The sequence below is a fragment of the Maylandia zebra genome, linkage group LG15, assembly GCF_041146795.1.
Source record: "Maylandia zebra isolate NMK-2024a linkage group LG15, Mzebra_GT3a, whole genome shotgun sequence".
In the NCBI taxonomy this organism is placed as follows: domain Eukaryota; kingdom Metazoa; phylum Chordata; class Actinopteri; order Cichliformes; family Cichlidae; genus Maylandia; species Maylandia zebra.
In genome coordinates, this window is record NC_135181.1 from 17,283,963 (window position 1) to 17,297,654 (window position 13,692).

General features: G+C 38.6%; 1 protein-coding gene across 1 annotated transcript; it reads left to right on the forward strand.

Annotated features, from left to right (window-relative positions):
- Positions 1 to 515: 515 nt before the first annotated feature.
- On the forward strand, positions 516 to 13,441 carry LOC101471852 (hepatic sodium/bile acid cotransporter). The gene is made up of 8 exons (XM_014414547.3): positions 516 to 587; positions 2,814 to 3,038; positions 6,193 to 6,279; positions 7,472 to 7,584; positions 8,057 to 8,261; positions 10,879 to 11,057; positions 11,230 to 11,429; positions 12,989 to 13,441. Exons 2-8 carry the CDS (start codon positions 2,850 to 2,852, stop codon positions 13,039 to 13,041), a joined length of 1,026 nt encoding a protein of 341 aa, XP_014270033.2. The 5' UTR covers positions 516 to 587; positions 2,814 to 2,849; the 3' UTR covers positions 13,042 to 13,441.
- Positions 13,442 to 13,692: the final 251 nt, after the last annotated feature.

Below are 13,692 nucleotides of genomic sequence, written 5' to 3' on the forward strand. Positions count from 1 at the left end.
TTTATCTCTGTCTGTAGTCAAAAGTTACAGGAAAACCTTCAATTGCCCGATTTGTTATTGAAAAAGACAAAATTTAAAAAAAAGAATAGACAAGAATAGGAGGTTTGTGGGTAAGCACAGGGATTTTAGCACAATCAATGACAGGCCGCTCTGGTCTTTCGGGAGCTTTCATTTGATCGTGATTTCCACTCATGACTTCACATATAATATCCAAGCACAGCACACACACAAACCACTCCAGCTGTACAGATACCAAACACAATATGTAGATTACTTGTGGTCGGAACAACATATATGTTCTGAGATGAATAAATTATTTCCAAATTGATGATGCAAATATTTGAAAACTAAAATAAAGTGTCTTGTAGTGCTATAGTATTATAATATTCTATTTTATTTTAGTTTTATTTGGAGGAGGATGGTCTCCTCTGTAGGTGCTGAAGTCAGCTGTGCACTAGATGGCACCTCTGGACAACCAGAGGCCTCCATGTGTCATTCGAATCATATGAAACAAGCGTCAACACAAAAGGAGTTTATTTTATGACAAAGAGACGAGAGCAGAGCAAGGGAAGAATCTGACCTAAAAGGTAAACCCAGCATTGAATACACCTGTAAACATATCTGTCAACTGTTTATTTCTTGAAAATCATCTTGAGGATGTTTCTCATTTTTTCTTTTTTCTGCTTTCTGCAGAATGAGTATTAGGTTTAGGTGTGCAATTCTCACCTGCAGCAAACTCCAGAAGTCAGTCTTGACTTTTTTATCAAGCATTGGTGGGCTGTAGTGTTTTTTCATACAGCACAAAATGAATAGAAAACACAAATGTGCAATCTTGTAAAAGCAATTTGTGTGCACACAGCATTTGGATAAAGGAGTGTGAAGTTTGAAACAATTAAATGCTGCGTGTTGTTTCTCAGTAGTGCACAGATTAACCAGATTTAAGTAGCTTCCAGTGAGGAATATGCATTGTTTAGTTAAGCATTAGTTAAAAATGTTAAACATGTTGTACCCAAGTGTTAAAAGTCAAGAAAAGATTCAGTGTATGTGCACAGTATGTATGTATGTTAGCGATCAGTTAGAAATGGTGAAGAAAGTGAACTTTTAAATCACTTGAATTAAATTCCTGCAGGACATGTTCTGTTTCTAGCTTAAATTAACTCTGCGCCATTCCTAAAATTACTTTTACTGAAATATCAGCTTGTTCCGCATGATCATCTTGACTTCTTTTCTTGAACATTTTCACACAGCCAACCTTACATAATCTATCATGTCTTCACATTGGGAAGCAAAATCTGAGTTTACAGCACCATATATGTCTTGAAAGACGTTCCAAAAGAACTTGGAGGCATTTCAAATTTTGACAGTTTGCAGCACATGTAACTGTGATTTTCAAAGCTGGCAAAGTTCTTGTAGTGCAATTAATTTTAAGTGGTGTCTAAATTCTGGGTAGTCTCAAGGATAGGAGACAAACTATACTGTAAGTAATTTTAAGTATTGCATAATGTCTTGTTAATTTTGTGGAAAATCCCTCCATCTTACAGTTGTTGTTTCAACTTGTAAATGCGTTAGAATTTTCGAGATGTGGGCTGTATAATGGAGCAGAGTAACATTGCTGGTTTCTTACAGGAAAGGAGACCCTCCTTTGTGAACAGTGATTGTAAAAAAAACAAACAAATTAAATTAGACTTGGCTCCATCATTATAAGGTCATAAGCCTGCAAATTTTGTTGGTATTAAGTTTTTCTTAAACTTTGGTAAGGGAAAACAGTCCTCAATCTCATGCACATCAGTGTAGTGAGTATTAAATACAGATGTAAAAAAAATGATGTAAAAGGTCAAATTATGCATTTCATAATATGACCAACACCCTGGAAAATACAACATATTTTCAGAGTAAGATAGGAAAATATTGTTTGGTTTTCTGCAAAATTACCATGAAATTAGAGAATACTTCAAATTACTTATGCACGACTTAAGTTTACTTACAGTATTATTATTTCCTTGTTCATGTAAAAACATAAACCCTTTATTCTGGTCTGCCTACGTTTAAGTATTTAAGTGCAATTACATTATAATTTTAAATGTAACACATTGGAATTTCATTTAATTACAGGAATTCCCCCCTTAGTTGTGAGTCGTATTACAAAGTGCTTTCCTTACAACCTCCAGTTATCAACCTTGTTTATTAACACAGGCTTTCTGCTTCAGTCAACACAGGTCCCGAGGAAAAGGTAGAAGACCAATGCTGAGATATGTTTTAAGTATTCCAGAGTGTACTGTTACAGTTGTTGTTTCATTCCCAAAGTGTCAGCTGTTAAACTTTAAACTCCATCAATTTGAGCACAAAGTTCTTAGAAGGCATTCAGGTGTGACACTCTTGCGCACAGAGATTTTAAAGCGGCTTTATTTATTTTATTATTGGACAAATTAAAGTGAAATCATTCTCTGTATTGAATAGTCTTTACTACAGTGCTGTAACATATGACAGCTTTAACAGAACATTAAACCAAGCATAACAAACAAAAGTACATATACATGAATTTTCTGCATTTATTTTAGCAATTTATTGGCTTCTTTAGTTCTATTACTTAAGTACAGCTCAAACTGCATCTGAAAATTATCTTACCACAGCTCAGAATCTGTATCATAAGGATACCTCAATAAGACAGAGTGTGAACTTCCTGCTAGAGAAGTTTTCTTCACAAAGTTTAAGGACAAAACAGAATGTAAACAAACAAAGATGCTGGTATTCTGTTTAACTCTTACTCTGCTCTCTTTCCTCCTTCATCTCCACTTTTGTTTTTTCACTCACAGCTCAGAACCTCATGTTTGTTCTGATTTGAAGGCACCATGAACAACACAGCAAACCTGACACCTCATCAAGATTTGTGGCGCAATGTGACGGTTGCAAACACCACCTCATTTTACCGTCCTGCTGTGGACCCAGTGATTGGCAATGTCATTACAGTAATGTTTACAATCATAATCATCATCACCATGGTTTCACTTGGATGCACCATGGAGGTGTCTAAGATCAAGGTGACCAAGATCAGCAGTGAATGCGAATGTATGTGTGGTTTGTCTATATGCAGAAAAGCATTGTGACAAAGCTTGAAAAAATTACACGTAAGCAGGGTTTTCGATGATGTCCTTATGCCTGACAACACATTCCAGTTCCTGCAAGGAATTGCTGAGCATGTTGAAATATAATGGATAAAATACGTAATGAACATCACCATTTTTTCTAAGTAAATATAGTTGATGTGAAATTCTCACCAGATGTTGGTAGCAAACCATTTGATCCATTCATGAGAAATGATGCAGGGAAAAAAGTAGCTAACTGAAATCAGTAAATAGAAAGGAATCCTGCCGCTTAATGCAAATCTATTTCACCTGGTTTAGTCCCAAATGATTGCCTATAAAAAGGTGTCTCATTACCACACAAGAAGCATCAGATGAAGGGTAAAACCAACAAGATTTGTCAAGCCCTTCGCAGCCTTATTGTTGCAAATCATAGTGATGGCATTAGTTACAGATAAATGTCTAAACTACTGAAGATTGCAGTGTAGCACTGTTGGGGCCATAATTTGGAAGTGGAAAGAACATAATTTCACCATAAACTGCACATGACCAGGTGCTACCAGACAGACGAGTGAGAAGAACCATCAGAGGAGGCACAAGTGTTTCAAAGAAAACAAGTAAAAACACTCAACTGCCATGGTTTGTATGCACACCATACATACCTCAGCACACAAGACTCCATTACTGAAGAGAAAGCATGTTAAAGCATGTTTAAAGCTTGCTAAAAAGCATTTAGACATGCATGTGAAATATTGGGGGAATGTAGTCTGGTCAGGTGAGACCAAAACCATGTTTGAGGTCAAAAGGCACTGCACATTACCCCAAAATCAGCATACCGACAGTGAGGTTTGAAGGTGGGAACATCATGGAGTGAGATTGTTTTTCAGCATATGATACTAGCAATCTTCGTATAATTGAAGATGAATGGAAAAATGTACCGAGACATTCTTGATAACAATCTGCTGCCATCTACCAGGATGATGAACGATGAAGGGTGGACGTTTCAGCAAGACAGTGATCCTAAACACAGATCGAAGGAAACTGAGTTTCTTTCTCTGAAACTAGACTGGCCCAACAAGTCACCTGGTTTGAATCCAACTGAAAATCTGTGGTAAGAGCTGGAGCTCAGAGTTCATAGAACCTTTTATGTGGAAGAATGGCCAAAATCACACCTGACCAATCCACACGACTAGTTTCTCCGTACAGAAGCTGTCATCACCAACAAAGACTTCTGTACGAAATATTAATAATTTTTCCCTGTGTCATTTCTCATTACTATACATAACTTAATTAATGGACATCTATGGTTTGATTTCTTTGCATGTGTGGATTGGATGGGTTGTTAGCATCTGATGAGAATTTCATGTCAGTAGCACCTTTAGAAATATATTTACTTAGAAATGCTTATTTTACCTGTTGTAGATAATTTCTCCAGTGATTTCTAGGTGGGCATGCCTAGAAAACCTACAAAGGGAGGCATACTAATCACAAATCCAGTGTCTCAAAATATTATACCATCACCTAAGAGCAGTCATTAAATTATTTACAACTTCTGGAACAGTTCTTGATTTATACACTCTGCTTGGGTCTTCCATTAATTAGTGCATCGTGGCACTCCTGAGGTGCTATGATGATTTGATAATGGACCTTAGCTCACCTGTAATTTTGCTTTGTTTTTTTTTTCTCTTCCTCTTGACGATACCCCATAGATTCTATGTAGGATTCACCCAAGAGAGTTGGATGACCAGCCAAGCAAAGTAGCCTAATAAAATGGTCATCATAAAAGTTATCAGTTTTATTTCTGTGTGCAGGTAATAAGTCCTGTTAGAAAAAGAACTCTACATCTCCATAAAGATTGTCAACAGATGGAAGCTCAAAGTCCTCTAAAGTCTCCTGGTAGTCAGCTGAATTTGGATTTTCAATTCAATTTTATTTTATAGTGCCAAATCACAACAACTGTTGCCTCAGGGCACTTTATATTGTAAAGTAAAGACCATAAAGTTATACCGTTTACAATTGATAAAGTCGATTTGATTCTGTTTTTGTTCAGACAAACCCTGTATCAAGTATACCCTTATACTCGATACAGGGGTCCACTCTACCCTACCCAGGGCAGGGTTACTGGGGTCGTACCCTGGAGGCAATCCTCTCACAGCTCCGAAGTTATTCCTTTAATTGGTAAGGTGCTGAATACCATCCACACCTGTTTGCCTTTGTTGCTGTCTAGGTGTTCTTCGGTCTTTCTCTTGTAGTCTAACTTGGCCTCACGGATACCTCTCTCTTCAGGTTGACACATTCTGTGCTAAGCATAAAAGTGAAGCTGTAAATTTACTAGTTAATCTTTGTTTAACCCTCACTTATGGTCACAAGCTATGGGTAATGACTCAAAAAGAATGAGGTCAAGGATACAAATGGGTGATTGAGTTTTCCTTTAGTGACAGGGTAAGGCGCTCAGCCAATCAAAAGGGACTTGGAGTAGCAGCGCTGGTCCCACACATCGAAAGGAGCTAGTTGTGATGTTTTGGGTATCTGACAAGGATGCCTCATGGATGCTTTCTAGGTGAGGTATTTAGGGCATGTTCGTTTTGGGGTGAGGGTCTGTGGCAGACCCAGGACTCAGTGGAGAGATTATATCTCTCAGCTGCCTTTGTAATGGCTCAGTGTCCCCCAAATGAGCAGGAAGAGGTGGCCAGGGTGAGGCTAGACTATGCTTCTTTGCTCCGACTGCTGCAGCAGAAAAGAAGTGGATGGTTGGATGGAACAAAGAATTCATGGTTTGAGTAATTTACTCAAACTGGAATAAAATATAGAAATATTTTGAGATACTGGATTTCTGAACATTATCTATTGTAATAAATACAGAATATATGAAAGTTTACCCTTTTCAATTAAAATGCACTTTTTTATAGTAATCTTAGTTTTTAAAAAATATATATATTTCATTTGGCCTTTTTCTGCTTTATTGGATAGACTCAGTGAAGAAGGGACAGGAAAGTGGGGGCAGAGAGAGAAGGGGAAGACATGCCGCCGTGTTCATGTTAATATAAACACAGTGGCATGATACATGTTTGGTAAATTTATGATCAATTTTGCTAACTTCTTCTGTTTACAGAATTACATCATGAAACCTAAGGGGTTGGCTATTGCAGCTATGGCCCAGTATGGGATCATGCCTCTTACAGCCTTTTGCTTAGTTAAGGTTGGTATTTATGTAAAGTTAAATAAGATTACTAACATGCAGTATAAATAATACACATTTGTCTTTACAAAGTTACAAATTTACAAATACAGACAGTGATTTATGATTTGTGTTCCCCACAAAAATCTTTTTACAGGGATTCATAATAAAAAATGTGAAAATTACACTGAGTTAACCAAAAAGAAGAACCAAAAACAGATTTTTTTATGTGAGGAAAATGAGTGGAACAGACTCAGGTGCAGACCAGATGAATTTAGAATAAAAGTCACAAGTTTATTAACAATCACACCAAGTGAAACTATTTACAGTGCATGGGACTGAGATTTTGAGGGATCCAGGGATGGAAGGGAAACGGGTTCAAAAAACACAGACTCTCCAGTTTCACAATCCTCTTCAGCACTCACGCTCACTTTCACTCCACACCTCACTGCCAGACTCAGGGGAACAGATCAGGAAATAGGGATGGGTCCAGGGATTTATATACAAGTAAACGTAATTAGAACAGACTAGAAATTCACATGGGAAACAGAGGTTAACGGAGCTGTACTGCCAAGTGTTACTCAACTCAGCTCAGGCAAACTGGCAATCAGGCAGATTCATGGCAGGTGGGCACGTGAGAGGAGACGGTATGGTTTCCAGGAGGTCCAGAGGGAGGAAAATCCAAGCGAGCCACGACAGTCAGGAAGGCAGGGCAAGGAGCGTGGTGAGTGTGAACCCCATGGTTTGTAGACTGACTGATGTAGTAGAACCGAACAGGACAAGCGCTGAAGAGTCACACGGCAGGAGATTAATCTGATAGAACTGAGAACAGTAAGGCAATGTTAAACCTGGGACAGACGAGCATGAACTTGATCACAAGGAGTCAGAGTTACCACAACAGTAGCTGGACAAACTGGTGGAGAGTGGTAGGCAGTGCTGGTTTAAGAACCCTACTTACTGATTGCCATTGAAACGAGGAGCAGGTGAGGTGCTGGAAACTCCACCCCAGAGGACGGAAATCTGGAACTCCTCTAACAAAGAGGAACACCTCCCAGACACTCCCAAGGCACATGACAAAAGTTGCCCAGTATAATTGAATTTGTGTTGATGTACCAGTATATAATTGACACCAGACATTGTATTTTAGACTATTAGACATTGTTACTGTTATTTACAGCATCCTGCAAGAGGTTATTGGAATTTTGTGTTACAGGGGTTCCAGTTGAGTGATATAACAGGTGTGGTTGTTCTGGTATGTGGCTGCTGTCCTGGAGGAATTTTCTCCAACTCCATGGCTCTGGCTATACAGGGGGACATGAACCTCAGGTACACATGGGAAATTATGTAGTTGTAATACATTTATAATGAGCAAAAAGATGCTAAAAATGTCATTTGAAGTGATTAATGCTCAGGCAGAAAACTTTGCAACAGTTATACCACTCGATTGTGTTTGCGAACTTTCTCACACTGTGTCTGCCTGTGCAGTTTTCAAATATAACACCAAGACAAGCACAATTCAGACAGTTCAGTTAGATTTTGGCATATCTCTATCTGATGTCCAGCATGTCAGTGGAATATTCCAGGAAGCAGGAATATCTCTAGTAAATTGTTTGAACATCAGGTTGACAAGGACATTTAGCGTTGTGCAGTTATGAGAAGGGTTAATGGGGTCAGTAAAATACGAGGAATATGGAAATCATGAAGTCTGTGAGAATCAGATGTCATTTTTAATTCAGAAAGGCTAGTTTCCATAGCTCAGAGTAAAGCAACGTATTTGTCTCATCCTTGTCTTCTCCAGCATCGTGATGACTTCCTGCTCTACAGTGTTGGCTCTGGGTATGATGCCTCTCCTGCTCTACATCTACTGCCAGGGTTTCCCCAGCGTGCAGAACGCTGTCCCTTATGGTGAAATTATGTTATCGTTGGTCTTGATCCTTGTCCCGTGTAGCATCGGCATCATCATCAAGACCTACAGGCCACAGTACTCGAAGAAGTTCACGAAGGTTTGTGCATACTGACAGGAGAATGAAGGTCAGACAGATCACTAAAACTGATTAACAGTGTTGATTATTCAGTTGGTACAGGAATGGCAAATAAAGACTTCAATGACTCATATTTTAAATATTTGTTTAACAAAAAAACCCCAAACAAAACGGAAAACCTGTAGATTACATCATCCTACAAATTCTAGAATTTGCTGATTTTTTTTTCTTAACTTGACACACAGAGAAACTGAATAACTTTGTCTTCAGACAAGTCTAAACATCTTTCTCTAAACTCAAATAATTCCTAATGATACCTAACGGCAGTCAGAGAGCTGTTGCCTAGCCTGTAGAGTTCTGTGCGTCACTTTGATATGCTTCCGCAGACCATCACTGACCCACCATACTAAAAAATATTACAGGCAGCATACTGTTTGCCATGGCTTCTCCAGACCCTCCACACTGTCAGGGACAGGGTCCACTAGAGGACGTCTGGCCCTCAGGCCACCCTTATGAAAGAGACATTCACAGAATTTTTTAGGGCTCTGACAGTGCTCATCCTGTTCCTTTTTGCACAAAGGAGTTACCTGTCCTGTTGGTGGGTTAAGAACCTTCTAAGGCCCTGTCCAGCTCTCCTTGACAGGGCCTATTAACTGGTTGCATACCACAGGCCTCCAAACACTTGACCCAGCTGTCTTATCAAGTTATAGGCCACTGTCGAACCTTCCTTTTCTTTCAAAACTTCTTCAAAGAGTAGTTGTAAAACAGCTATTTTCTTATCTGTAGAAAAAAAATGTTTATTAGAAGAGTTCAGTCAGGTTTCAGAGCTCATTACAGTACTGAAAAGCCATTAATGAAGGTAACAAATGACCTTCTTATGGCCTCTGACAGTGGACTCACTTTTGTGCTTGTCCTGCTGGACCGCAGTGCAGGGTTCTGTCCTACGACCAGTTGTGTTTACATTATACAGACAATAACATTAAAGACATAGCATTCATTTTCACTGGACAGATAACACCCAACTTTATCTAGACCTGGATGACCTGTCATTTTCTGCTTCTAAATTCAGATAAAACTGAGTTTATTGTTCTGGGCACTAAAAATCTTAGAAATCAAGTCAAGTCAAATTTGCTTTATTGTCATTCCAACCATGTGCAGTGGTACAGTAAAGAGTGAAATGAGACAACGTTTCTCCAAGACCATGGTGTTACATATGACATATAACAGACAATCAACACAGGACTACATAGAACCTGACAGTACCTGACAGTGACTGTACCTGACAGAACAGTACGATACAGACACAACAGTGCAAAAGAAATGTGAAAAAGACTGAGTATTGTGCAAAAAGTAACGTGGTGTATGAAGGTGTGCGTGTGTGTGAGAGAGAGATTCTGCCTATAAGTGCTCGGTAGTGATGTGTATGAAGGTGTGCATGTGTGTGTGTCAGTCCAGTCACTAACTGTTTAGGAGTCTGACAGCTTGGGGGAAGTTACTGTTTCACAGTCTGGCAGTGAGGGCTTGAATGCTCCAGTACCTCTTGCCAGAAGGCAGCAAGATGAAGAGTGTAGTGAGGGGTGTGTGACGTCCTCCAAAATGCTGGTGGCTTTACAGGTGCAGTGAGTGCGATAAGTGTCCATGATGGGCTTCAACGATCTTCTCAGCTGTTATGGTGTCTAACAACATCAGCTTAATATCACCTCTATCACCTTAGTAGAGCACTTCACTCTCAGACTGCAGGTTTATTTGTGGTTCCTAAGGTATTTAAAAGTAAAATGGGAGACAGAGCCTGCAGTTTTCAGGCCTCTCTTCTGTGGAACGAGCATCCAGTTTGGATTCAGGAGATAGACACTATCCCTACTTTTAAGATTAGACTTAAAACTTTCCTTTTTGCTAAAGCATATAGTTAGGGCTGGATCAGGTGACCCTGAATCCTCCCTTAGTTATGCTTCAATAGGTCTAAGCTGCTGAGGCTTCCCCTGATGCAATGAGTTTCTTCTTCACTCACCTTTTAAACTCATTATGTGTTTATACACCAGTCTGCATTTAATAATTACTCTCTGGCTCTCTTCCACAGTGTGTCTTTGTCCTGTTTTCCTCCTCTCACACACAGCTGGACACGGCAGATGGCCGTCCCTCTCTGAGCCTGGTTTTGCCAGAGGTTTCTTCCTTTTAAAAGGGCATTTTTACTTCATCTATCACCAAAGTGATTGGTCAAAGGGGGTCATATCATTGTTGGGGTTTTCTCTGTATTATTGTAGGGTTTTACCTTACAATATAAAGTGTCTTGAAGCAACTGTTGTTGTGATTTGGAGCTATAAATAAGCTGAGTTAAGTTGAGTTGAATTAAATTTAAATCAATCAGAAATGATGAGGAGGGTAAAATCTCAACGGCCTCCACCTGTGAAACTATTCTGGTTTTGAACATTGTCTTGTTTTTGCATCTCTGGCACACCTGTTGTTGATTTCATCAACATCCAAGCCACTAAAACTGATTAACAACCCCCTCTCTACTTAACTGACCAGATCAATATCCCAGAAGTGTAATTTAATTGATCCTATACTCAAATTCTTTTGAGCAACACAAAAGAAGAAGAGAAGTCAAACACTGATTTATGTCCTGTCTTGTTGTTCTTAGGTAGGCATGATTATAATGCTGATTATACTTGTGGGGACCTTGAGCTTAATTGCTATTGGAAGCGGACATATCATCCTGACTATGATGTCTCCTTCGCTCTTGGCCATCGCTGGTCTCATGCCTTTGATGGGCTACTGCTTTGGATACGTGTTCTCTTCAATCTTCAGACTCATCCACAGGTAGGTTATTTGTTTAATTCAATCATCAATGGATATGTATATATATATATATATATATATATATATATATATATATATATATATATATATATATATATATATATATATATATATATATATATATATATATATATATACACACACACACATATATCCTTCCATATGCCTTCAGGGAGCGGAGAACCGTTTCCATGGAAACAGGCTGTCAGAATGTCCCGCTGTGCACCACCATATTGAAGATAGCTTTCCCTGACGAAGTGGTGGGTCCTCTGTATCTATTCCCAACAGTCTACTTGGTGTCTCAGTTGTTGGAGGCGGCGATGATCATCATGCTGTTTAGGTGCTACCAAAGGTTCAAGAGAAAAGAGAAAGGTAAGAGTGACAGCAGGATTCAGATGTTACATTTTAACACAGGCCTTTTATCACGCAAGATAAACAAAAAACAAAAAACAAGTATGTACAGATGTATGGCTGGTCGTTATTTCTCAAAAATTCAACTGTGACTTGATCAAGTGTGGGTGTGGATGTTGTGGACATCTGAAGTGGGCAATGCTAGAACAAAGTTTGGGTTAATTCACTGAACTACATCCAGGTTGCAGCATCTCAGATTGGAGTGTTTGCATTACTCCAGTTGCTAAATTTAAAATATTTTAAATTAAACATTTTTTAAATTTTGTGTTTGAAGAAACAGTACTTTTTACACTACACAAAGTATAGAGCAAAACAATAAATAATACAGATATATTCTCCCCAAAGTACTTTATTGTACCTTTATGGGCTTGTAAAAGGGGCGATGCCTTCTAAGGTACTCCTGTTGTACCCTTTCATGTTGTAGGTTATGGAGAACCACTATTGACAATATTATACTCTCATGTACTGGTACCCAAACTGACCTTTTAAAAAGGTGCTACATTAGATATAGTGTAATTTATTCTATATAATTTCATTATTAATAATGTATTTGCTTTGATTGTTAGTCATTTGAGTGGTCTCATTGATCACCGAAAGCATTATGTGCCTCATATCTGCCTCTACAAGAACAAAAGCCCTACTATGTGGCAACAGTGCTAACCACTGCACCACTCTGACCTGAGACGAACACACAATAAATGCACACTTGAGCCTCAGTTACAGGTATGAGACAGTTAAATGCAAATTTATGGCATTCTGCATTTAAGCATTAGTAATTATTATTAACATCTGGCACTCTCAATAGTTTAAATTCAGTTCAATTTGATTTCAATCCAATTTGATTTATATAGAGCCAAATCATAACAGTAGATGCCTCAAGGCACTTAGTATATTATATATAATATAAATGTATTAAGGTATTACATTCTAGGTTTTTATAATAATACAGAGAAACCCCCAACAATCAAACCACCCTCCTATGAGCAACACTTGGCCACAGTGGGAAGGAAAAACTCTAGTTTAATAGGAGGAAACCTTCAGCAGGCTTAGGGAGCGGCAGCTATCTGCCACGATTGGTTGGGTTGGAAACTAGGAAAACCTAGTTTACCTAGTTATTCTAGACACAGGAACTTGAACACATAGTACATTACTAAACACACAGTCTGTGGTTGAAGCAGCAGAAAAAAAGAGGCAGAGAAAATGAGCAATTCCACCATCAGGTGTGGATGAGCGAAAACAATACACGAAATTATGACCTGAGTCGTAACAAAAGGCAAGCACCAATGAGCCCACAAAAAGGTTTCTGGCTAAGAGTCTCTGCTGCCTGTTCTTGCTTTCCATTCTACACACAAAAAAAATGTCAAAACAGCACCAAAACAAAGCAAAGAATAACTTTGTGATTGTGTTTTGTTTAGACAGATGAATAACCAGACCTTAGGATTTCACATTTAACCACAGGTTGAGCAACTTTTGTGCCAAATCTTGGTTTGTGTTAATACATCTGCTTGTCTGACCCACAGAAACTTACCAGGCTGCTGCCACTGGAGAGGATCTGAAAGAGTCTGATGTGTGATGTCAATTACCACTCATATATGTCTCTATTGTAAAGCGCTTTGGGTGCCTTGAAAAGTGCTATATAAATCCAATCCATTATTATTATTATTATTATTATTATTATTATTATTATTATTATCATTAGCGTGAACGGTTTCACCAAAGGGGCTCCAGATGAAGTAACCAAAAATAGCTTACTTACAGCTTAATGAACAAATAGAAAAATGTGCAACTGTATTTCTTGATTATAAAACAGTATCATTATCTGAACCCTGTAAATGTATTAGTAACTTCAGTTATAAAGCACAAATGAAGCCAAAATCCAGTTTTAAATACATTTTTGAAAAATCTGATGAGTCTATCTTTTTCCTACATCATACAATTACAAGTTTCCACTGAAAATAAATTCATTATGTACATTTATGTTTTTTCAAGCTCTTGTCCACTAAGTACCAATAAGTACCACTGAGGAAATGCCAGGAAACACGTCCACCGTCTCATGGATTACTACATTACAGGCTGCAGTATGTGAGATGAGCAGAGCTCTGAGTTTGTGATATGCACTGCGTGAGCTCCACAGAGCACTGTCCAGTTTTCATTCCTGTTCACCTTGACCACCTTAGACTTTCAGTAGATCTCAAGGTCGTGGTGCCCACAAAACGGTTAGATG